Source organism: Phodopus roborovskii, unplaced genomic scaffold (genome assembly GCF_943737965.1).
Source record: "Phodopus roborovskii unplaced genomic scaffold, PHOROB, whole genome shotgun sequence".
Classification (NCBI taxonomy): Eukaryota; Metazoa; Chordata; class Mammalia; order Rodentia; family Cricetidae; genus Phodopus; species Phodopus roborovskii.
Window position 1 is genome coordinate 7,439,132 of NW_026126567.1, and position 27,657 is coordinate 7,466,788.

The 27,657-nt window shown below is 40.7% G+C and overlaps 1 protein-coding gene across 3 annotated transcripts in view; it reads left to right on the plus strand.

Moving 5' to 3' along the window:
* The window catches only part of Adcy8 (adenylate cyclase 8), a 193,557-nt gene that overhangs the window by 118,906 nt on the left and 46,994 nt on the right, over positions 1–27,657 (plus strand). For 2 of the 3 annotated variants that reach the window (XM_051202525.1, XM_051202526.1), the window contains exons 8-9: positions 10,798–10,995; positions 23,353–23,453. In XM_051202525.1, the coding sequence (XP_051058482.1) occupies positions 10,798–10,995; positions 23,353–23,453 (299 nt within the window). The remainder of the gene's footprint in view (positions 1–10,797; positions 10,996–23,352; positions 23,454–27,657) is intronic. The other variant, XM_051202527.1, reaches the window with a different exon arrangement.

Consider the following 27,657-nt stretch of genomic DNA (forward strand, 5'->3'; position numbering starts at 1 on the left):
ATTCAGCTACTTACTGAGTAACTGCATTTGGCTTGGTAATGCTAGTGTGAGCACAGAGAAATGGGAAGCTTTTGGCTAAGGGCCGATGCTTTAGAGAGCACCAGGCTCAGTGTGAACATTGCTATGACTACAGGACAGTGCAATAAAGAATAGGAAACTTATCTGAGGGAATCAGGGAAGGCCATCCAAGGAAGTGAAGTTTAATCTGAGATCACAGGAAGTAAGCCAGGAATGAGAAAGCAAGACAGCAAGAAAGGGAAAAGCAAGTCTGCCCTCTTAGCCTGTCTTTCCATTGCTCCAAACCAAAGCATAGGACTCTCTTTCCCTACACAGAAATTAACCTCAAATCATTCTCACTGCAAATGCTCAAAATGTTGGACACTTATTAAAAGGGAAGATACTTTCCTGGGGTCTATTGACTGTTCACCATCAAACTCTTCATCTTTAATATCATTATGCAGAAAATCAGAGGCCAATTTTTCTTTGTTGGCAATCTGTTTGTGATTATTTTAATGTTAGATTGGGTTTTAATGTTCCCTGGATGAGACATCTATTGGGTTGGTGCTGAGAACATGGAAGACTTCAGGAAATGTCCTGTGGTTAAACTCAGTACCATGGCTTTTCCTGGTGACATAACCTTAGTTTGCCTTGAACTGGACTGTGAAGAGAGCTGCTGAGTTCAGCTGGGGGTGGGAAGGAGGTGGAGGGGGGTCATTAGAGTTTTTCACGCTGTTCAGAAAAGCAAGTTGGTTTGAAAGCCTTCATGGAGTATTTAGTGGATTAAGCAGACAATTGGCTCCATTAACTTTGACTAATTACACTTCCTTTCCTTGAAGTTCCAGGGTACATGTAAGTGAAAGTTAGATTTATTGATGTGGCTTTAACAGAATTACAGACCTAGAAACCTTCATTTGAGTTGGCAAATGGACAATATATAGCCTGTAGTTGCTTTACAGACATTACTAATGGGAACTGTCTAAAAGCAAGTCACTTAGACTCTTCTTCCATCAGCAATGACTTACTATTTGCAAGCCACAAACTGTGGCCTACAAAGAGGAACCCGTGAGTGACCATATGGTGGAGATTTGCTTTTGTTTGTCTTACAATATCAGTAATGGAAACCAGAGCCTACAACATGCACTCAACCACTGAGTTACACCTTCTTCTCCCTGTTCCTTTTTTTTTTTTTTTTTTTTTTTTTTTTTTTTGAGACAGGTCACACTAAGTTGGTTCAGTTAGCCTTAAAGTCACTCTATAATCCAGACTTGTCTTGAAGTGGTGATATTCTTGCTTCAGCCTCCTTAGTAGATGAGGTTATTGGCCTGTACCACTGGGCCTGGACAGAGTGTAACGATTTAAACATATGGAAGTAGATCTGAGAAAAAGCAGAAAATACATGAATTTTTCACTCCATAAATTTTCTAATTGGGGAAGAAAGTGGAATAAACTTTATATTGACCCCAGCCCCCACTTTCCCAATGCCTGGGATGATCCTATGCATTGTAAAATGTCTTCACTAAGATACATCCAACTATTTCCAAACTTATGTCATAGGATCAATTTTTATTGTTTTAACACAATGAAATTTGTATCTATAGGATTTTCTTTTCTTGACAAACAAAATTGCACTGGTGGCTAATGACCTTTTCTTCATTACTTCAGTGGTACGTTCCAATTGCCATCTCTTACCAATAAAACTGTTCTGCAGCACCAAAAAAGTCTCATTCTCTGGGGTAATCTAATCCCAGCCAAGCAAAGACAATGGATATTTTTGTTGGCGTGGAAGGCCTTGTGGTAGCTATTCAATACATGCTTATTTTAAGTTGTCTTGGCCTTGAGATAAAGCTTCAGTGGCTTATCTCAGGAAAGTACACAGGACCGAGGGAGCTTTTTAAAAGTCCCCCCACTTCTCAGGGATCTGCCAAACTCCTCTCGTGAATTCCAGGTTGTGAAGTATTAGATTCAACACTCAATCTTACTCCTTGGCTGTGATGTCAATTTTAATACCGTAAAGCAGTGGTTCTTAACTTTCCTAGCACTGTGACATTTTAATACAGTTCCTCATGTTGTGGTGACCCCCTAGCATAAAATTATTTCATTGTTACTTTATAATTTTGCTACTATTATGAATAACAATGCAACCCGTCCCAGAGGGTCATGACCCACAGATTGAGAACCACTGTCTTACAGGATGTGTTTAGGTCCTAAGGTCCTGTAAGGCTTCATATACCTTGTGTGTGACAGTTTCCATCCAGAAGCACGTCTCTGGGGAGTACTTAGCTACAAGAATACTCTTGAAGAGGTCAGCTCAGGAACTAACATTGAGGATGGCAATAGAAAGCCAGAGAAGCTGTACTGACCAGGCAGGTCTGATGGGAAGTGTGTACTAAAAATGCTACTTTGGGAGGAAGGAGACACAACCAAGTCCCAAACACTTTGATCCTAGCAGGTGGTTTCACCTCATCTCCATTTTGCCCTGTTTCAAACCCTGTAACTCCAGTTCCAGAGGACCAGGCATGCATCAACCCCACACATGCCATGCACACACACACACACACACACACACACACATGCACGCACACACGCACGCACGCACGCGCACACGCACACGCACACACATGCACACACACATGCACACACTCACACACGCACACGCACACACACACGCAAACACACACACGCACACACACACACTCACACACACGCTCACGTACACGCACATGCACACGCACACACACGCACACACTCACACGCGCACACACGCACACACTCACACACACGCACACACACACACACGCACACACACACGTACACACACACTAAATACATCTGATTAGAATATTGTATAATTGTATCCGATCAAATCATTCTAGGAGACAGAAGACACCAAATGAGTCATTTATCAGTCACTCAACAGATACTTCTCTTCCTGAAGGAGATTAGATTCTTCTCTTCTTGAAAGAGATTAAAGTTTGATAACCTTTAAACTCCCCCCAACTTTCTATAAAGAAAACACATACATGTATAAACATGTAAAAACCGGCACACTGACATGTAACTGCATTCTCATAGCATTGATATTTCTGAAAAACAGATGCCTTTTACATTGGGAAGTTGAGAACTGAGTAATTTGTGCCCTTGTATGTACTCTTCATCCACTTCCTTAGTTGAAAATTTCCAGCTGTGGACACAAGATTATTTTGTCCACGTGTTAATGCTCACCTCTCCAGCCACAGCAGGGCATCTCAGCCCAGTGGTTTCAGTGCTAGGATTACTTGGGTTCACACCTGCCTCTGTCCCCATAACCAAACCATTATGTGTCATCTCCCCTCTCTTCCATTCATAAGTGAATTGGGGGTCCCTTCCCCTCACTAGATATTACCCTGCTCCTGAATTTATTCTCCCCTAACATGACATGAAGTCAGGATAGGGCTTGCATATCTCTTGAATGTGCTACCACGGACATACTATCTTAGGGCTGACATTTCCCTTGGCAATTGTGCTTCCCATTAGGTCTCAAATTAGTCACGTGCAAACGAATACACCTCATTATTTCAACAAACCAGCAGAAGTTTCACAGTTGCATCAACTCATTAAAAATGGCCCAGGTTATAGCAACTCAAATACAATCACATTTCCCCATCTGAGTGACAAAATCCTCAATCAAGGTATGCTTCTTGGACAGGAGAGTGTCACGTAAGAAGGAATTTGTCTATAATTATGATTGCTGGAGTATTGTTCAAGCGTTTAGAGAAGGCCACAGACACTTAAGGTTTGCTCTTTGGGCTCTGTTTTCTGTTCTAAGACCTCTACCTAGTCGCCTGAAATTGTGGTTGCACCTGAAGGCTCAGCCACAGCTAACCACCTGTGCATGTCTCATGGCCAGGAACTGAGGACCAGTATCCCTGTTCCCAAGCCATGACCCACCAATACGGCCCAAACAGCAATGCTGAGGTACTGAACACCGCGTAGACCACACAAGGAAAAGAGCAGGACTTTGTGTTTAAATATTCCTGGGTTTAAGTCGCCAAATACAAAAACAACCTTAGTGATGCCACTAATACTAGCTGAAGGTCAAGGGTAAACTCCGAAGCTGCAAATTAGTAGGAAGTTAGTAAACAGCTCCTACCTGATCAGCCTGCACTGGGAACGTATTGCTGCTTGTGCTTTTTTCTTCATCTAGAGAGCTTGAAATTTCAGGACACGAGGTGACAAATAACAACCAAACACTTGGCACAGAACTCCTTGTCCCCATCACATTTACCAGCCAGACAATATTTGGAAACTCTGAGTTCTGCCCTAAGATGGTATTTACCAGTGACCCCAATTGCCTGGGCCCTGAACTGGCACCATGTACATTTATCTGGACATTGGGAAACTAGCCACAAAACACAGCAGAGTCCTCTGATAGCGTCTTAGGAATTTCTGGGCTGTTAGTTCAGAAAACAGGGGGAATGTTCTGACCCTTGTTATTTCTTTTCCTGGTGTATATGCTGTAAGACCCTATGAATTACTTAAAAGCTGTTCTGGGGGCAGAATCCTGGGACTTCCTCCCACAGCAAAACCTCACTAGTGATTGCATTAGCTTTGTGTGGTGTGGAGAGCAGATCTAACCACCATAAGTAATATGAAAAAGTAAATCAGATTCTTACCTAAAATGTGCATAAACATATAATTTGGATGTGATACTGCATTTTCTCTTCATGAAAATTAAGGAAATTGAGTCATTGACTATTGCTCATTGCTTGTAGGGACTGGACCATATCCCTACATATCTCATTCCCATAAAAGGTGGAATTCAAGTTTTGGAAACTTTATGCGTATGTTTTCAGAAATGTCACCCAAGTTGAGTTGATGTCTATCTAAACTCTATTCTGTACCGTCTTTTTTAAAAATGTCAACTCACATTCAAAGAAATCTGTGCTCCTCATCCCTAGAGTTGGGAAAAGCACAGTTCTGTCTTTTCCAAACAGTAGCACATTCTCCATGAACTCTCAAATCCAGGACACAGAAACTCTCTCGAGAGCTTTCTTAAAAAGAAAAATGATTATGGTTTAAGGTAGTCAATATGCAAATGAGTGTGACTCACTTACCCTACCATGTGTACATAACGCCGCTGTGTGCCCTTAAACCATATGAGTATAACTTACCCAAAACACAAATTAGCATCCTTTAAGACCAAGGGTGCTGCATAAGAACTTCAAAGGGTTTTATCTTTCCCATAGACAACAAGCAAGTGGGGAGACAGATGCTCCAGACCAGGCATACAACACGTCACGGAAGTGACGGAAGGGTGGTCCAAAAGTCAGGTGAACCACCCTTTGATCTTCCCGCTTCTCAGCGCAGACCCAAGTCTGAAACAGGAAGTAAGCAGCCTTTCAGAATTGTCAGGCCTGCTCAGTGTGTGGGGGAAGCCCTCGTGAAGACCCAGACCTGCTGAACCTGTCATCCTCTGTAGGTCCTTCCAACTCAGCAGTGAGCTGCCCCTAACCCACACCTACATGTAACTGGACAGCAAGACCTCCACAATAGCCACATGGGGGAGCAGAAAACGATGCGGTCCTTTCTGTAATGTAATCTTCTTAAGCAAACCAGCTCAAGGGACATGCTCACGTGGAAGTTAGTCTAGTGCTTGGCCCCAGAAAAGACTCAGTGTTATCACTTTGGGACCTCGGGTCTCTATGCTCTAGAGAAGCATTGGAAGGTGCGGTGTATTCCCCGAATGCAAAGGAATCTGCTTCCTGAGATGCACTATTGGGGCTGCCTTTATAATTTAAAGTGTAAAGGTTCTGGCTCTTCCCTGGAATGTCAACTGGCATGGTAGTGTCTTCTATTTTATGGTGATCTGATGATCAGAAAATAGAAACAAAGCTCAGAAGATACTGATACAGAGGGTATTTTAAATTTAGAGTTATGTAGAAGGAAATGAGAAACAACGTGACACTTAGTAACAAAAATCAGCAACACTTCCCCAAGATAATATTGGTACAAAAAAAATTACATCCATGCACAATGTTGTTCATTTAACTCATATTTTAAAATAAATAAATAAATAAAACCTAATAAATACATCAGGTGCTAGGAACTTACATGAGAAACTGTGTCTCCTTTCAAGGAGATCAGAGTCTAATGAACAAGCACAAACATGCTCAAGAAACAATTACTTGGGACTGGAGACATGAGTCAGTGGTTAAGAGCACTGACTGTTCTTACAGAAACCTGGGTTCAATTCCCAGCACCCACATGGCAGCTCACAACTGTCTGTAACTACGGGGAACTTCACACCCATTGCAAAACACCAATGGCCATTAAAAAAAAATAAATTTAAAAGAATCAAAAACAATTACTTTACTAAAAGTAATGAGGCTCAGAATACACTCTCTGAAGGAGACTATGTCTGATTTCATTTTGAAAGGAAATGTAGGACATATATGTGTTCAGGACCTATGCATTCTGATGCATCAGACAAAATGGACTGGGAAATTGTTTAACATATCAAGTTTTTCCAATTGTCTAAACTCCAGTATGGGGTCACATTCCATTTGCATGGAACCTGAGATCCATACAGGACTTTACACATGGCGTGAACAGAGTAGAAAACATTGTGTGTGAGAAGCAGGGTAATCAGAGAGTACTTGGGGAAGTAAAGTAAAATGGAAGTCAGTCTCCTGAAAAAGATAACTCAGCATTCTGGAAACAGTTATATGGAGGGAAACAAATAGGTCTTATTCAGAAACTAGTCCAGTTGAGTAGAACAAGAAAATAAAAGCAAGTAAGAAAATCTGAGCACTGTTTGCAAATTAGCATCCTATGGGACATACGGAAAGAATTTAAGAAGGGGAAGTTTTGGGATCAACATTTTTGAAAAGTCCAGAGACTTAAGTGTCTACAGATCTCATCCATGCCTTTACCTCAGTGGTATATATTAGAAGATCTCAGGAAATGAATATAACAATGTGTTTGTTCAGGAAACATGTACTGAGCAACTACACATTGTGAGACACCATCACAGGTAACTGTCAATAAAAAATAAAAACAAAAAAAGACATAGTAACAGAGGCAACAAGAAGCAAATATTAGATTCATGTTTCCTGACTGACTGGTCCACAGAACCACTATCATGTAGAACCCTTTCAGGTTTTGTTGTTTTTGTTTGTTTGTTTGTTTGTTTTCTGTGCTTCTTAGAACATATTGGGCAAGAGGGAGTTGGGAGAATTTACTCATGAGATTGTGTGAGCTGACACGCAGCATCTGCCAGGAGGCTGTGAAGAATGTGATTAGATGATTAGATTTACACCCTAGCCTCTTCCCTTTTATATCTCCTTGATGTCTCTGTCAATTCCCCTTTCCCCTCCCTGTCTCTGTCCCACATTTGTAACTTTTGGGTTTGCTGTCTGACCTACTTAGTTTAAGGCATATTGTGTCTCTGTCTTTAGGGTTAGAGTCTGTTGGGGTCACTGGTGGACTCAACCGAGGGCAATGGTTCCTCCTCTCCTAAATCAGTAGCAAATAGTTCAGCAGTGGGGAATGGGGTTCCCTTGAACCCCCTTTCTATCCACACCTGGTTGTTGATAGATTCTGTACGTATATCCCAAGCCGCTATGAATTTGAGTGACAATGGCTATGACATTTCACAGCTCTTCACCTCATCTTCCAGCTCTCATATACCTTCCTACTCCCTTTTCCACCGTGGAAAACTGGGCAGATTTCACAGGTCTACTTTCTGCCTTAAATCGAGTACTAGGAACTAAGTTTAAACAATGCGGTGGTCATCCGGGAAGTGACAGAACCTGAAAGAAATCATAGTGGGTTCAGAGGACAAGTGCATGAGTCTCACAGAGAAGTTTTCATGTCATTAAACAAATAATGACCTCCCCACCCCAACTCAAATACAGCTAACAAAGGCTCCCTACACTCTGTGATGATAACTTCCACAACTCCCACACTCTCAAGCAAGGCCCTGTCCTCAAAATCTTGGCTACAGAAGGACTGTAATTCACATCTGGCTTTGGTATGTCTTAAGCACTATGGGGGAGAGAATAATTTCCAAAACACGTTAAGAGGATATGGACCCCAACAAGGACAATTCTGGGAACTACAGCATTTGTTTTGCAACCGAAGTTTGACATGAGAGTTCAACCCAAGCAGTAACTAAAATGTCTGCTATTATCCAGGCCTCTATGGAGGGGAGCTCTGAGCAGGCAAGGTTCCACTGGTCTCTGCCTGACTGAAGATCAATGACAGGGAATCCTCTGGTCAACAACCAATAAAATCCATTCCTACTTTCCAGGGCCTCTTACAGACTAGCATTGATTCCTGATAATATTGTTCATCCTCCTACATCAGAATAAGAAAGAAAAAAAAAGGCAGAATACACAACTTATTTAGTCACTTGTGTTCATCTGGGACATGGCTCAATGACAGAGTCTTCACCTGATGTATGCAAAGCCCTGGGTTTGATCCTCAGCCTTGCCAGGAAGAAATTAAGAGCTAACTAATTAGTTCAATGTGATCCACCGGCTGTCTTTTATTCTAAGACTATGTTGGTTTTGTTGGGAATAAAATGCCCAAGCTCTTCTTTTTATGAAATGACAGTTCTTGGCCTCTTGAGTTAATTTAATGTTTATCTTACTTATCTTGAGTGTGTGTGCCCTAAAGCTGCACTTTTGGTAAACACTGCTACTGTAACAAATCTGTCCCCAAAATGTGTTTTGAAACTTGCTTGCTCTGTGAAACTCTGAGTCTCAGAGATGCAGGTATGATGACTAGTAGAGTGGATACATTTGATTTAATTCAAATAAGGAAACCTGTAAGAGGATTAAAATTATAAACAGCAATGGAGGTGTCTCATTACAGATGCATGTATATACTTTAGCTGTTGAACTCCAGCTGTTAACATGTCCAGGAAGCATTCTGGCATCCCTAAGCCATAATGAATGCCTCAACAAGGGCCACCTGAGCATCCTTCCCACCTCCTCTCCAAGCCAGGAGAAAAATAATAATAAGGTTTGTCCAAGCTACATAGGAAGAATGGCTGCCTGTGAAACCAAATGGGAGATCTACTGAGCAGCCAACAGTTTCATTTCCTCAGCTGCAGAACCACTTTGATTCTTAGAGACTCAAGCCCTCTGGCCAGCTGTGGACTCTGCTGTTCAATTTTCTGCAACATTAGTCCCTGCTTCCTTCTTTTCGATCCAGACTTCCCCTTCCCCTTGCCTTTTCCTGCCTTACCTTTCCTGGACATCTTTCCTTTACTCTATATTAATCTCCTAGGCGCTCAGCTCTGAAACCAACTGCATCAGAGGAGTGAGTGTATATTTTGCTTGGTCATGTTGGGACATTTTATTTCACCCTTTATCCCAGGACTGAAGAAGGGGGTTTTATTCTATTCTACCTCTGGTAAATCTTTACCACAGAGCTCTTTAGAGATCTCAAATTTCTATTACATTGACTATTCCTTACATTGCCATAGAAAGAATCATTATCACATGGCCTAGATGACTCCAATGAGGTCAGAGTCTCTGACTCCAGTCCGGACCCTGAAGTCAGTGGGTTCATTTCAGCTTTGAGGAAGTTGTAGCTCTTGAGCAAGTCTCCAAGGCTATCGATGCATGAAAGATTGAGGCCAAAGAACCTTAAAGTGCTCCATCCCCCTTAATGTGCTTGCCTGTGAGGATTCTATAATCTGATGTCAGTCCAGCCTGTGTTCCAAGCACAGCTAAAGCAAGAGGTTGGTCGAGCAAAACACGTGCTGTGAGTGTGTACTGAACTGGGGGGTGTACACTTCATCGGAGATATGTCACAGGCTCATCCCTGATGGTTGACTGGGCTCCTCTGCTCCTCTATCCCTTTAGACCAACTTATAGTTTGTTTGAGTTAATTTTTAGTTTTCCCTAATAAGCCATCTAAACTAGAGCTGGGAGTGAGTATTGCATTTGGCTAGAGCCAGCCAGTTGGTTTTTATCAGTGGCTGTTGAATCACCAAGAGACAAGATCTCGGTTCCGTGTTCATAAGCCAATGCAATCTCTGCATCCATGTCCCCACGTCTGGTTACCGGCCATGGTGGTGTCCCTTCCTCCACCTCATGCTGTGTAATCCTGGGAGACAGTGAGATGCTGAAATTACTTGCATTTCTTGCCTAAAGAATATTATACATATATCTATATTAAGATATAGATATATAATGGTTTGTGTTGAAAGAAAACATTCTCAATGTTAAAAAAAACTTAATAATATTTGTCAAAATTTGAGAAACAGAGCCTGGCACATCTGACTCTCTGTGTTGGAGGAATGCTTAAACAGAAAGTGCAAACTATAAGGCACCGCATGTCTCCTCACCATTAAGTGAAAGGCCTCACCAAAACATGGACTCTACTGAGGAAGAGGAGATCATTTTGGTGGGCTTGCTGGACACACAGACTTCCTGCTATTTCTTTGTTTCTCTTTCTCTCATACCTGGGGCGTGCCTGGTTAGATAAAGGGTGGTGACTCACATTTCTCAGGCAACAGCTTCCTAAATGTAATGCCTTTCTGTAATGCCTCAACCAAAGGAATTCAGTGAACCCACACAGAGGAAAGAGAGTGTTCCTCTCCGTGTGCTGCTTTGCCGGGCTGTGTTTCTCTGAACCTAACGCTAACTGATGAATTTTTGTAGGCTCCATCGAATACAACTGCATGGAACGCTGTGACTGCGGGCAATGCAACATGATCTAAAAAAAAAAAAAAAAAAATTGCATTTCTTTTGGATCCGAAGGGGACCAGCAGGTTTATTGTGTTTGCATGTGCTTTCCCTCTAGACTCTGGCTGCCCTAACAAGAAATTCAATAAATCTGCTTCCAAACCATCTCGCACAAGCTTTGCATGTCCAGTCTGGGCCTGAGGAAATTAACAAGAGAATAGAGCATACCATCGACTTGCGGAGTGGCGATAAGCTGAGAAGGGAGCATATCAAGCCATTCTCACTGACGTTTAAAGACTCCAGCCTGGAGTGCAAGGTAGATCTGAGTCTCCATGGCAGCTTTCTCTCAAGTACAGTCTTGTCAATGTTTGTGGGGTTACAGAGTGTGAGGGCTGTGGTCTGGCTTCCTGTTTCTTACTTGTTTGGTTTGATTGGATTGGTTTGGTTCAATACTGTTTCCTCTCACTCCCTCTGGAAATGATGAGTAGACAGAGGGCCGAGAAAGGATGGTTAGACAGAGATCCTCATCTCTGAGGTTTAAGAGAAGGATGCCGAAAGAGAAAGAAGCCATGACTTACTAAGCAGCGAAAGGGTTTCTTCCATAATGAGACTGTGAAGCCAGGTAACACTGCTAAGCTTTTGTGCCCACTCTTAAACTCATTCATTTCATTGTAACCCTGACAGCCTAATGTATATGGACTCTCAAAACCTGATGTAAATGTAAGCAGAGAACCCCGCATCATTCTGAGCTTTAGACACAAGTTGTCTGCTGGGTCAGAATCCATCCCCAATCTAAATCTGCTAATAAGCTATGAACGGAGCCAGCCTTAAGTCCTTCCTAGCTATTTCCTTTCTGTGTGAACTTTGACAGGAGAAGTGGGTTGGTTCTATGACCATGCGTGCATTCCTTTCTGTAAAAGCAGGGGGATGATACATGTCTCAGTCAAGGGTTGTCTTGGTTACCTTTTTGTTGTTGGGAATCTTAAAAAAAAGAAACTGACAAAACACTAAAGGAAGAAACGATTTCCGGGAAAGTCCATCATGGTAAGGAAATAGGGTACTTGAAGCAGCTGGGGTCACACTACCTTCACAATCAGGAAGGAAAGGACAAGAAATGCTGGTGCCACCTCCCTTTCACCCCCGTATTCAGTTCCGGGATCCAGTCCATGGAATGGTGCCACCTACCATTAGGGTGCACAGTCCTACGCAATTAACTTAAGAAAACCACACGTGTGTAGGAAAACCACATGTGTGTCTAGAAGCTAAGCTTCCTGGGTAATCAATCCCTCACAGGAGAGGTCAGAAGTTCCTTTACTGTATGGTTGCAGATGTTATCAATTTGACAATGACAAGCCATCACAGAGGTTATTATAAAAGTCTCCTAGACAATGCTTTACTTAGGTGAATTTTTGCAATATGGCGAGCCGTCAGAGTGTGGACAACGTTTTCCATTCCCTTCTTCTGCCCCAGCTTTGTACCAGGAATAAGGGAGGATGCTTGGATGGTCCTGCTTAAATGGACTATTCATTTTCAGTGTTAGGAGCAGACAGCTCTTCCCAAGCTGAGCACAGGAGGTGTTCAGCATCTGCAGGAGCCTCCAGCAAGAACAGCAGGGCATTTGCAAGCAAATTTCAGGAGTTCAATCAGACACTTCATGAAGCTTCAGTGACCAAATCTTTTGTGAGTTTTCCCAGCATCCTGGGAGATTGTGCTTTCCCTGGTTAGGAGAACTCACAATTCTAACTCCTTGCTTGTGGCCTTCTCCCAGTGAGCTTCTCAGATTACTACCTACACACTACAAACCCTAAACTGAATGCCTTCCACCTTCAATTCCAAGTTCAAGTCCCATTGTGCCTGAATACTAAGCAAACAGAAAAGAGAGAAACATTTTGCCTCACAGAACACACTCCAAAAATAGCAGGTGTGATTTTCTTATTCATAATATAATTCAGGGCTTACAGACCAAAATTAAAATCATTTTGCTCTTTGGGTACTCCATGAAAGAAACTAGGACAATGAGCAGAGTGGCTTTTCAGAGAATCTTCCCGATTAGCCTGTGTAGACACTGAAGTTCCACCCAGAAGTGAAAAAAGCCCTTTTATTCATTCTTCTAAAAGTGTGCTTGCCTCCCTGGTGCCCTAACTCCTGAAGACTAAAGTATCTAGTGCGTTTTAGCTAACAGTGTCTGCACCTTATTTGCACACACAAACTGGTGTGTGCTTGTGCGCACTCGCGCGTGCGTGCGCATACGTGCAGACATATACACATTCACACAGGCACACACATGCACAGACATGCACAAGCGGACACCACACATACAGAGCCCAGTTAGCACTGTCTGGGTAAAGATGAGAAGGGAAAAATAATAGGGGTGGTGAGGAACATACGCCTAATCCTGTCAGTGAATAGACAATGGAAAGAGTGCACCAAGATCTAAATTTCTAAGTGAAACCTACACAGGTTTGTCCCCAATTTCTGTCTGGAGGTGGTCTGAAGAAAAGCTTCAGGCAGAGAAATTAAAGTGATACCGGTTGATACTGCCACCTGGTGGCTAGAAGGAACAATCACACACCTCGATTCCTGTGACAGAAACAGGCACCCTGATTTCAGAGGTGTCTAAATGTACGTGCTATCAAAATATCATTTTAAGTAAAACTGTGCATCTTCGAACATTTTGAAGTATGTAGAGTGTTTATAATTCCAAACCCCTATTGCCCTGTTGACCTGCCCTAATTTTTTAAAGCAAGTTTGGATCTTAAAGGCCCATTTTCTAAAAGGAAAATCAGAAATGGAAACATTGAATGCAACTTGCAATTTTGTATGGAATAAAAGACTTCATTCTGTTTAGGCAACATGAATAAATAGGACGGAGAATTCGATCATCTCTACCTTTATGAATGAATCACAGAGCACAAAGCTCCATTGAAGTATGGAAATGCCATTGCTTCATCATAGCTTATAAGAACTGATTTGTCTAGTAACAGTATCATGTGCAACAAGGCTTTTACATATCTTGTGGTGTTGCACAAATATTTGCTGATTGAATAAGAACATGGACTAAGGACTAGAGAGATAATTGTGGGGGGCAAAGGGCTTACCACACTAAACTGAGGGCTTAAATTCAGATCCCCAGAATCTACAGGAAGCTAAGCATGACAACAAGCATCTGTAATTCCAGTGTTCATAGGCAAGATGAGAGTTAAAGACAAGAGCATCTTCAGAAACTTCCAAGCCAACAGTCTGGTGTATGTAGTGACAAACAGAAAAGACAAATAAAAAAAATGAGGCCCTATATCCAATATTGCCCATTGACCTACCCACACACATACATGCACACATATCATAAAAACACATAAATGCACATGAAAAGATAATGAAAACTACCTAGGATGCAGAGATATAGGAAGATGATCCCACTTTCCATGACTTATGTCTCAGTATGTGTTTTACAATTGATGATCCTAAATACATGAGTGAACCTTGATTGGGCCTTATTTGGTAGATTTTTCAGGAGGGAAAACTCAAGTTCTCCTTGATCCCCACTTTGAAATTCACTATGGGGAGCACCTCTCCTGCTCCCAAATCCAGCAATGCTTTACACTAGGTTCTAGAAAGTGTGCCATGATGCCTGTGGCTTAACTACATTTGGACTACACATTTGCCTTATCTGTTCCTTGGTTTTTGCATCTGTGAAATCAGGACCTTGGACAGGTCTTCTTCTCCAGCAATTTCACTGCCTCCAAAGTGTTCCTAAGATCTTGGTTTTCCCGACACCATTCATGTTTGGCCTGTTATTCCAAAGCAACTATTTTCACTGTCATTATTCACTGATGTATTTTCTGTGACAAGCCATAGGACATAAGATTTGGTCTTGGCCAGATCATACTCCAAGCTCAACATTGTCACTTACCAGCAAATTCACGAGGACTTTTCAGGCAGACAAAGTTCTGGATGGAAGAAGAGGGCTCAATTATCAAAGGTCCAATATTTCACAGAGAAAATTTGCCTTTCTTTAGTAAAGCTAAGTATTTTCCAATGGGACTTACAAATCCTGGAACCAACAAAAAATAGCACAGCAGTAAAGAGATGTAGAATTGAAATGTATTACGCGCCATTGATGGTACTGGGTTTTTTTCTCACAGAAACAATACATTTTCCCTGGAGAGAAGGCTTAGTGGGTAATGCACTTTCAGGACAATGGTCTGAGTTCAAATCCACAGAACCAATGCAAAGCCAATACATAACTCACACTGTAGAGATATGAAGGGCAGAGATGCCTAGAATTTCTTGCATGGTGTACAACGCAAGACCCTATCTAAAACAAGGTAGAAGGTAGGGATTACCACCAATGTTTGTCATCTGACTTCCACACATGTGCTATGGTACACATATGCCCACACTCACATGCCCAAATGTGCTTACATATTGAACATGTGCATACACACACGGGGAGGGGGGTAGGGGAGAATAATAATTATGATGATGTGTTTAGTAACAGTATTCTACACTAAGTATGTGAAAAATGTATCTTTCATCATATTAACATTTTAGCATCCTCCACAGAGGCCCTAAAGGGACATGTGCCTATGTGCTTATTTGTGCATTTTTACAAAGCAGACTCTTGTGTGCATCAGGGCCAGGAGCACTTTTAATCATTCTGTGCTTGAGTCTTTTTCCATATTGCTATTTAATTAGACAATAATTTTAGTAACTGCATGATGTCCCATTGTATGTTCAGAGCTCTTCCTTTCTTTTTTATTTATTTTCAGTTTTCACTTCTGTGAATTTCCAACTATGTCTCCATGACAATTCCCATGGTTAAGCACATCCATTCTCACTCTTTACTTAGGATGAGATCCTAAAGACATAAATAGAAGCTGTGCATTTGAAGGATTTCACAAACACTCTGAAAATTTCCCTGAGAATAGGTGCCTATACATTCTCAGGTCTTTCTGCATGCCTTCTGGTCTTCAGATTTCTTTGCATGGCATCCTTTGTCTTAACTCCTTATCTTTTATTACATCATTTCCTTCCTTCTGCTTTTATAGTTCTTGCAGGTCGGTAGTATGTCTTAGTTTCTGGTCCTCATTCACTTCTGGAATAAGACTCTCTGAATAAAATTTAGGATGGAAATGACAGCTAATTACAATTACAGATGGATGTCCCCAGCCAGAGAAACCTGCATAAAACCCTCAGATCCTTGGGAGAGTTTAATAGTGTGGACACATATTTGGGAAGAATTTACTAGGAATAGTGCTCCATAAGCAATGCCCTTGAGTGGGGCAAGTTCTTCATGTAGAACAAAAATTAGCTTATGTTAAATATATGTTAAATGTTAAATATATATAATATTCTGTAATGGGTGGAGCATTTTGACTTTTGATGGCATTTTTATAGGTATTAAAATCATATCAATGAAAGTGAGATTTCCTTCCTTCTTCCAATTCCATCATCTGTTCGGTTCTGAAACACCTCCCTTTGAGAAAGTCCCTTTCTGTATCTGTGCCAATCCTCTTCATCCTGAAAATAGTTTACTAACTGCAGTTACCTGTTGATCTTGTCTGAAATGCAGCTGCCTGCTGGTGAACTTCCCTAAAGATTCTGATTATACAAGAGGACATATATTTCAAGATATATTCTTGGAGGATTCTGTTTTTCTGAATTTTTAACCATATCTTGTTTGTTTTCCCAGTGGCTAAGTGGGTATTATTAGGACTACTCATGTCAAAGATCATTTGGTCAACACTTGAGCCAATACAGACTCTGACAGCTTCGAAAGAGCCATCAGTGGTACCAGGAGAGAAAAAAGACTGTGATTCAAATTCCCCTTTCGGAATAAAGTCAGGCACAAAGAGTTGCTTACTATTTGATAATAGCAGAGACAGACAGGCTGACAGCCTTCTGCCACTCCAACACACATTTTTGTACTCATGCAAAAACCATCATTTTATTAAAAAATATTTAGTCTTCGTTTAAAAGGAAAAGAAGAAAGAACATTGACCTGATCATTTAGTTAAATATGACTTGAACCAAGTACCTATCAGTACAGGTAAGGAAAGAAGACAAAGGGTTTGACCTCACTGGCATGCATACAATCATACTTCCATGGGGCTCTGTATGATAAATTAAGAGTTAAAAGGTTACTCGGTGTATAGACACCTGCTGTGAAATCTTGGGAACCTGAACACTTAGTGGAAGCCTTTGTAATTCCACTACTCCTTCAGGGAGATATAAGGCAGGAGATTCCTCTGAAGGTCAACTATTGGATGAGCTAGCCTGGCATACAGAGCTGGGAGAGTATATCAAATCAAACATTATATATTTGAATAAATTAAATATCTTTATACCAATCCAAACCCTCAGAATAAATTTTACAATTCCAGAGCTATTTAAAGAAACCGTTTAATGAAAATCAGTATATGATTCACTCTTAATGTGTCTTGTATCCTGGAGTACCAAGATTCTGTTTATCCACTTAACCGAGCATACATTTGTCACTCACTAAGAAAGGTATTCCCATCACTTCCTCTAAATCATTGGAGCAGACACATAGAATGCCTTGGATTCTAAATATGTCTTAAGAATGAGAAGGACAAACTGTTTAGTTAAGGGAATCCATTGCTTGCGTAGCTCCAAATGCTGTGCCTCTTCCTATATGAACAAGCCATCCAAGAGTTTTCATATCATTCACACATGAGTTTCTTCATGTTCCTGCAAGAACTGTATTTCTAGCCACACTTCTTGTTTATTTCGGGCAAGTCCATCTGGCATAGCTCAGAGCATTTGACGTGTTCATCTTGCCTGGGTTCCATTAGCCATCAGGTTCTGGACACCAGAGAAAGACAAAGCCACAGTTTCTGTTCTTGTGGAATTGACACTCCCCTTGGTGATCTTGGGCCAGTGACTGATGCTCCCATTCTAAAGATGGGTATCAAAATGCCCATGAGTGGTGAGGTTGCTGTGCAGGAGAAATGCAACAAATGCTTATGTGCCTGCAGTAAAATGCTTCTGAGGGAGCAGCATTACAAGGAAACATATTCATCTATCCTTTACCATCACTGTCAGGCTCTATCATAAGCATTCTATGCTTATATCTTGTGTATTGTTACAACATCTCTTGCATAGGTGTTAGCTTTACCATTTGACAGGTGTAGAAGCCTCAGAGAATTTGAATACCTTTTCCAGGGCAGCAGATAAGGAAATCAAATCGATTTCAATATGTCTCCTAATCACAGACTGTCAGCTAAATAGCAGCAAAATCCTACAATTTTCATAGTGCCTGCTTTTCATGCAGTTTAAAATAATTTTTTGCAATACGGGCAGTAAAAGATATGATACACAAAAGTGATTGTGTAGCATCTCATGTGGCAAAGACCTCGGAGGAAGGAAAAAAGTCAAGTGTGAATTCATAAGCAGTTATTTTACTCTCTACCTGCCCCCTATATAGACACATATGCAAGCACCTAAGTTATTCACCACATGTTTGGGGGTAGAAAACACTGAGAAAGATTAGCTACCACCAAGGTAACTCTATCACCCTAGTTCTGTGTGTATGCATGCCAATTTAAAAAAACTAATGAATACATAAATGCATGGAATATCTTTCCTCTTAGAAGAGTGGGAATAAGAATAATTCTGGGCTATGTACTCAGAAGAAAGCACAAAGGTTAACGGTCAAAATTTAGTTGTATAATGAGATTGTTTTGAAAGATTAGAAAAAGAAAAGATAGCTCTTAAAAATACTGAAGACATATAAAGTTGAAATTGTGGGGAACCACATTTTTAACAAGTCAGCTATTAGATCTTGCTCATTTTTATTTAACAAAAACCATTGTAACTTTCATGACATGAACAAGTTCTGTGATGAATGCTTTCAAAACATTTGTTTAATGCCACTATTTCCTACCACATAAATGTTACTATTTGCCAGCTAAGAACATCTTTAGATAATACTTTGGGAGAGTAATATTGATAGTTTATGTGTTCAGAATTTCTCTCAATTGTCTATACAATTTATAAAGGAAATCAAAGTTATGTGGAGGATTAACCGGTTTTGGTAAAGATGTATCAGACACATCAGAACATTCCCTGTTACTATAGACTCTTGAGTTGCTATGACTGAAACAGACTGAAACAGAGGAACTTGACCAACAGGGCTTAAAAAGGCATGAACTGAAGATGGCCTCTAAAACATAGTCAAAAACAAGAATAGACATCTTTTCTTGGAGATGATCGGGATTATTTCACATCACTCCAATCCTTTTTTAGATGGCAAAGGTTGAAAATGGAGCTTCAAATGCTCTCAGATGTTGTTCTTTTCATTGTACTAAATCAGACACTTCCTCATCATCTTCATGATCTCATTTTGAAGGTTATTTTGAAGGAATGATTGTCTTGTAACATCTGGTTTCCACAGAAATATTTAGGTTTCCTTTTTCCAGTATGAATGACAAGTTCCAAAGGGGCTCAGAAAATAAATCTATCCTTATTCAGACAGGCACTTTATAGAGCTCCTCGACCTCTTAACACATTGTAAAATACTGCCATTTGTATCAAGCTCTAGGCAGTCAAATGGTTTCAAGGGCCATTTCACTTGTGTGTTCTTATTAGAGCAATTAGCAATCTCTTGTCCCACAAAATCAGTGGCTTCCAGGGTGAGGAATACCAATTCTGCCTACAGTGATAAGATACAAAATGACAGAATTGAAAAGATTGTATCGCAAAAGTCATTGATCCATTCCATTCCCTCATATTGCTTCATTGTTTGCAACCAGGGCCTTCCAAACAAAGACCATAGACAAGATACTACCCTTTAAGTCTCACCATGGTTTGTACAATGGTCAATTCAATACAGTACCAAGGCTACTACCACTCACAGTCTTACAGATGGGAAGCAGTGTGCCTTCCTGTCTTACATATCTGACATAGAGCATCTCAGACATATGTTTTCTTTGTGGGTCATCTAAACATGAGATGACTCTAGCATCAAGATCCTGGGAAGAAGCGAGGTGATACAAGACTGTAAATGATCACTTGTAGAGTTGTTGCTACTAAGGTCTTATTGAACAAGAAATAAAAAAGAGAAGATTTTTAAAAAATTTTATGACACAGATTACATGAGTGTTTTGTTGTGCCCATGCCATTCCATTTGTCCAAATAATATAATTTAAGGATGCTCTAGGCTATCACCATGGAATCTGATACGCAAACTTAACAGTAGTAGGGGTTAAATTACTTAATTCTCTTATACAGCATTAACAATTTGTCCCAAATGAGACTCTCCTTTAATTTAACAAGCATATTAATTTAGACTAATGAAAGATGTGTGAGAAATCCCCCTTACTTAAAGCTTGTTTATCCAAAGAAGGAACAGAATTTCAAAAAAAGAAAAGTTTATTTATCCTATTACCAGAAATATCAAGGACTGAGCTAATGCTTATTTCTGAGCAATATTACTGAGAAATGTTGGTGTTGGTAGCAGTTGAACAAGGACATTAAACATAACCCACTTCGTTTATGAGATTATTATTGGTCACAAGGAGACACAGAGTACACAGAGCTATCTGTCACATTTCCTCTACTGGGAGAGGTGTCTATATCATGAAGGGACACAATAGTATAGTCAGCACTTCTGTATTAGAGATGGAGAATCCTGATGAGTAGGATGTTTTCCTTTCTCCTCACTGAGGAATACTTTTGGGACTGTCTTAAAAATAGAGACAGAGAAGGCAACACACATCTACATCCACACACACATCTACATCTACAACCATCACATCTACAACCACACCCCAGACCATCCCTCTGTAGATAGAGAATATGGAATGGATTTTTCTTCCCTGTGACCAAATACTTGGATTTATCAGTTTCCTTATGATCCATCTAGAACCCATTGACCCTCATGACTGACTAATTCTAGAGTTACTATTTCAATTTCAGGGCCAACATCTCTGGACATGACACAACTTCCTGGTGCCTTTGTGCAGTTTATGCACATGAAATCAGCTTATTTTTTCCAAAGACCTTTGTGAGTGGCCCCTATCACATCCATTTGCTAGGTGACAAGAGTGATATATAGAAAGTCTAATAGATATATCCTAAGTTCCAAAGATAATAAGGTTTGAAGCTTAGGTTCAAAGGCAAATAGTCATGTTTTGATTTACTCCATACTCAAAACTGAGGTACAGAAAGATGAGTGTGGTCAGATAATGATAGAATGTAGATGATACAAAGAATGTCTGATTTGGGAAAGCAGATGCATGTAACAAACCTAATATAGCCATGCACCCAAGTGTTCAGACCTTCACAAGTCAAAATGAAATGCAGTGAGTCAGTCTTGAAACTAACATCCTGAGCCAATTAAGAATTTTCTTTTCACAAGTCTTATCTCCTTGTATTAGAAAGTCACAATGAATTCCATTCTGAAACCCAGTATTCTATGTTTGATTGACATCAATGGCTCAGATTTTTCTTTTTATCGCTGTGCAAGGAATTGAGAGTCACACATAAAAATAATAGAACATTTTAGCATTGCAAGCCTTATATGTCCCCATATAAGGCAGAAGAGAAAAGTGATCATCAAAGAAATTAGCTTTGTCCATAGAGAAATACTGATGGGGCTGGAGACAAAGTAAGTCTCTTTACCTGATTCCACAAACTCCATGCTCAAGCACGATGACCAGCACACACCTTCTCACAGCTTTAGTTGGGACCAGTGACAAACATGTAACTGCATAAATGTCCTCAGTAAGAGCCTTTCAGGAAAGGAGACATGGGAACAGTTTGTCATCTAAAGGCAAAGACATTCTCCCAGTAAGAAAGGGCGAGTGAATGGGAAGGAAATCTAGATAACAGAAAAGTTCAGATTTATGTACTGTAGAATTTATTCAGAAGGTTTTTGTAATCTAGAAGACCCTGCCCAGGCTTAACGATAGAAAACCTGCTTCCCTAAGAAAGCAGAGGTGATCACAGATAGTAAAAAACAGACAATTTAAGTATTTGTACGTTGTGTTACAGACTGGAGTCTAGAATTAGGAAGGTGACAGTCTACTGTAACTTAAGAGGCTGGCATGCTGGTGAGAATGATGGGGTGGTGATATTAATGATGAAAAAGAGGGCTTAAATACAAGATTGTGGATGATGTTTGTAAAATACCGATGTTGAATCTATACAATCAAATTGGTCATTAGTCAACCAATAAATATTAATTGTATGTAAGTAAATATAGGAAGTCAGACATTTATCTACCTTTAAATTATGTTTTATAACTAACTCATTTTGGCCTGTGTGTGTCACTATGATTGTCCCTGTCCCTGGGCAGCACTACTGGTAATTATTAATAACATTGATTTTTCTGAGGTTTTATCAAGAGAGAGGGTGGCTTATGGAGACTGTTCAGGATTCCTGGATCCCCTCCAAATACCAAGCAGATGTCAGCAGCTAAACAGAACCTCAGTGCTTGAGAATTTCTCTGCAAAAGGGATGGATGTACATTCTCAGAGCAACATCTTGCCTCTTCCAGGTTGCTCATCAGTTACTGGTCATTCCCAAAACCTTAGCTATGACTCTAAGCAGTTAGTTCCAGTCTATAATGTAGACCACACCAAAAGTCAAGACAGTTTCAAACTCCTGTAACTGTTATTCTCAAACTATTAGTCCAATAAAATGGACTGGTGTTATCATTTCATTGACCTGACTTAAACTTTATTATTATCTATTGTGGGCAAAGAGCCAAGAGATTGTGAAAGAGACATTGACCAGCTACTGAGGTAAAGTGATCCTAAAATTCAAACCAAGGATTGCAAAGTTGTAGTGCCAGATTTAGCTTTGTGCCTCCTCCCTCATCCCAAAATAGGAATCTGCATTCTGTGTGATCCACAGCAATCCACCAGACTTTTATGTCAATAAGGCAAAATGAAAGACTTAGCTAAACCTTATTCCAAAATCTTTCACAGTTTTTAAGCCACCTGTCCCTATTTCTAAAGTATTATTACACAGTTTAGTGTCTCTACAAAAGTCCGGGGAATGAGGAAGGAGTGAGACAAATACAGATCTCCAAAATTTGGTGAGCTTTTAAAGCCAACAATGAAATTTCTGAGTTCTACCCAACCCCCTCCAGGGCTTCCTACCTGAGCCCATCAGCCTTGATTTGACTTCAGTGATGCAAGAGGTCCTATGCCACTGAAGGTCCTGTGAGCTGCTTTAAACTCCAGACTCCAAATTTATTCTCAATTGTTCTTATTTAAAAGAAAGTAGAAAGATTCTCCAGTAGCACATTTGACTATGTCCATTTGTCTAACAAGAAATAGAACACTGTCCCTGCACAACTTCATTTTGCTTAGGAGGGAAGTCCACAGGAGTTTGATCCGAAGTGTACATGCATGTCAAGGGCTTTTCTGATCTGTTAAATGAGGCAGGAGATGGATGAGCTCATGAACACTTGCAGGCCCTTTACCTGGGATGGAGTATATCAATTCAGAGGAAAATTGGTGGGAGGGATGTAGATATTTCCCTGTGAAGATTTCAGAAAATACAGCTTCCTACCAAACAATTTCAAGAAGATATTGCATTGTTGCTTCCTGACACTTTCCCTTAACCTCAAACTGATGAATTTTACTCATGTAACACTAACTCTTCTACAAAGTAATTGGTTCTACTTTTTTTTTAATTATAGTATTCTCAAATGAGGGATGAAGTATTCAAGTCAAACTTGGTTTGTGCATTTATCGTTCTTCTGTTTATCACTGCGATTCAAAGTTTGCTTCCTTCTTCAAGGTAAGTGTGAAAGGCTAAGATAGCAGCTGAAGTGACTCTGTAGGGAAATGGGCCCTCACCTCGAGCCATCCAGCTGACCTGTTCCAAGGTTCAGGATTTAGCATGACTGAGCCCAGGACCTAAACCTAAGTACTCAACAACTCTGGGTCAATTCTGACTGACTTACTATGCATAGTATTCTCCTCACTCTGCCTAGGCAAAAATCTTTCCTATTACTAATAAAATAGTAGCACAAACTGGGATAGTCTATATCCCTGCTGAACGTTGCATCCATGAGTGCAGAAAGCATTGCACTATAAGAGACTTCATCATTTGTTCATTTGTCCACATGAGTTATTCATAGTAGTATCATCACTTCTAGGGCAGTAAACTTGGAAGTTGACACTACAAACACTTAGATGTTGGCCAATCACTTATAATCACTTTGCATATAATGACTCAAAAAGTCTCCATGACAAGCTCACTGGGTAGCTACTATTACTGCTGTCTTTATAAAGAGAAAAGACTTGATGTCCAGAGTGCTGAAATAGGTTTCCCATTTGATGTATTACTGTCTGAATTCAAACACAGCCTATCTAGTTCCAGACCAAGGGTTCATAGCAAAGTCTGGGGTAGGAACTGTGCAAGACAAGACTTGTTATGGTGATCTTGTTTGCCTGCTTGATTGGTTTGAGAGAAAGCTAGAAAGCTGGAAAAGCACATTTCCAGGTGTGTCTGTGATAGGTTTGCTGAGATAACTGATGTGTGGGGTTGGTGGAATGAATGGAGAATACTTGATCTGAATGTAAGAAGCACTGTCCAATAGATAGACTGGGACCCACATCAAATGAAAATCAGAAAGAGCCAGCTCACATTACCACACATTTGATTCTTGTCCAGCGGTGTGTTTGTTTGTTACTGCTGCTACTGGCATCAGACCCTGCATTCTCTAATCTTTGAGTATGAACTTGAACTTTTCAGGGTATCTCAGGCTAACCTCTGTCGAGGCCTGCACCATTGATTCCTTTTGTTCTGAGAAGTCCATTGAATGAGCAGCTAATGGTTCCCATGGCTTTCCACCCCATACACAGCCACTGTGTGACAATTCAGCCAATCTAATACAATCCCAGGCCTCCAGGAGTTCTGACTTTGCTTACAAAACCTTTCATTTCTGAAGTTGAGTCTCCAAAAGAATGACAGGGGATTTTCAAACCGTTCAATACTCTCTACACATGAAGTTCTAATTACTCTGAAGTTTGTGTTTAAAATACAGATCAGGTTGGGATTTTCATTTTCTGACCTTCCCAATAATTAACGATGTAAAAGTGTAGCAGTTTCAGATTCATCTTCAACCTTACTACTTACTCCCAGATGTGAGCATTCTGCTCAGACAACTCTCTCAACAGCCACATCTTCAACCATCTTTACTCCAAGCCCAGAAGTCAACACTATCCCCATAACTGTCCCTACACTACCTAATTGTGCCCAACATATTTGCAAACAAATATCAACTACTTAACTTTCTGCTCATCACTTCATTTGCTAAGGATACCCTGCTAAGATGATAAGAAACATTGCTAATGTCTTTATTTCCAAGAATGCCCTTATACAAACACACACAGCACTAACTAGATTGTCCTCACAGCTTTCTCTGAACCTTAATTCCCTGTATTCCTCCATAGCTGTGTCCTACCTCAACTATCCAAATCTTCTTCTAAACAATTTTTCAGTTGTCTTTCAAATATCTGACTATTGTTTCAGAGGATGCAGTCTCTGCCCTCCTGAACCAATACAAAACTCAAGAGACAGAGCATGAGCCACAGAGAGCCTGTCCCATGCTTCCCTGCCTTCCAGTTCTGTGCACACCTGAAGCCATGACCATAGAGGTGTGGCCACTAGCACAAATACACTGGCAAGGCTAGATGCCACTATGGACTATGTCCTTCCCTGGTTTGAAATCTTGAGCCTGTAGAGGTAAGCTCTCTAACACACAACTTCTGTCCAACATAACAGCCTTGAGTTGTTTGTTGTACAATCAGCCTGGCTGATTGTACATCAACTTGACAAAGGCTGGCCTTAGTTCAGAGATAGGAACCACATTTCAGAAAATGCCTCCAAAATATTTGGCTGTAGGCAAGCCTGTAGGGTATTTTCTTAATTAGTGATTGATGGCCAAGGGCCCAGCCTACTGTGCATGGTGCCATCCCTGGGCTGGTGGTCCTAGGCTCTATAAGAAGCCAGCTGAGCAAGCCATGAGAAGCATAGAGTAAGCAACACCCCACCATGGCCTCTGCATCAGCTCCTGCCTCCAGAACCCTGCCCCGACTTACTTCAGTGATGAACAATGAAGTGGAAGTGGGAGCCAAAAAAGCATTTTCTCTCCAACTTGCCTTCGGTCATGGTGTTTTATCGCAGCAATAGTAACCTTAACTAAGACAGATCATTAGCAAACTCCAAACACACTGGCAATGATTGTTCTGCTGCCTTGATCAGATCTTCTCCTGTCTCTACATTACAAAAAGAAAAAAAATTCTCTCCATTCTGCAAGGTCGACCCCAAATGTCATCTCCTTCTTGGAGCCTCTCTGGATCCCCTTTCTTGCTTTGCAAATGATAGCTCATTATGACTTTTTAGGGTCCACCACATATACTATTTTGTCATTTGTATATCCATATTGTCCTCTATGTTACAATCCTCTAGATGATATGGAAGATATGATTTTAGTCCTGGTATCTTGATGCCTATTCTATGCATGAGAAGGAAACTTTTAACAAATTAATGACATTATAAACCACAGAAGCAAAAGTAATTACCGGAAGCATGAGTGTATCATTCTCTAAAGGGATTAGGAGTAGAGTGATAAAGCATTGAGGACTTTAAATTCCAGCTTCAATACTCATCAACTGAATTACCTTCCTGTAATTTTAAACCCTCATCTTGGGGGGGGGTATTTCTTGGTTTCTTTTGAGGAATGGAGATTACATAATTACATATCATATAAAAGGACCCCATAGTCTGGCATATAGACCTCAATCATCATTCAGACAGAAGGGAAGTTAAGTAAGAATGTTAGCAATTACAGTTCTATAAAGTACTAGCATATGGAAGATCTTAAAGAAAATAACTTTTGTAGAAGACAGAAACTCTTCTGGCCTCTTCTACAAAGGTACCCTTTAGTAACTTGCAACAGTTTGCTGGCTAAGAAGTAAGAAAACAAGAGATGCCAGTGTAGGACACAAACATCCACAGAACAGAGAACAAAGAATCAAGTCCCAAGGAGAAGAGTGAGCATGCTTGGTGATGAATTAGCAACGAGGAGAGTCATCAAAGACACCTCCAAAGACAGAATATGACTAATAGAGTCCTACATTGATGGAAACACCCTGACAACCTGTGGAGGTTCTGCAATAGGCACAGGTTTCCATGGGAATAATATCTCATGAGATCTTGAAACCTAGGATGTAGTCACAAAGGAATGTTGATGACTTAGGAATGCATACTTACTCTTGCCCTAAACTACACCTCTTACCTATAGATCCAATGGCATGAAATAGATTCCATAACACCACAGTAATCATTAACCCAACCGAATACTGAGTTGATTATGAATAGAAGAGTAGATGGAGAGAGAGAGTCATAAAACCTTCCTCAAAAAGGAAGAGTATGTGATGGGGTTCTCCCACAGCCAGAGTAAAGGACATGGATGAGATGCTATGGTGTAGTGTCTGAACAGCAGATGCCCTTTAGGAAGGGCTGAGACTCAGTGGTTAAAACCATAGTCATTCAAGTGTGACTGAGGACTTCAGTTCAGATCCCATGGCAAATGCCAGGCGGGCGTGGCAGAACACTATAGTTCTAGCACCCAGGAAGCAGAAGTAGTTGCTGAGCAAACAAGGTATTGGTCCTAGTGAGAGATTTTTCAATGCATGGGTAGAAAGTTATCAAGGAAACTATCTGACAGTAGCATCTGCCCTCCACAAGTACATGTACAAACATGTACACATACCACACTGTTGTACCTACATACCTGTGAACATGTATACAAAGTTCATGCATACTTATTCATGCCCCCCCCAGAAAAGAAGAGGGGGAGAGGGTGTGAAAGACAAGGGGAGAGAGAAGAAAGGAAACAAATCAAGCCAACTAATTCATACTCCTTGCAGAGGAACTTCACACAGGGTGGGGAAGGAATACGGCTGCTAGAGCTGTTTGGCGGGGATGGGGT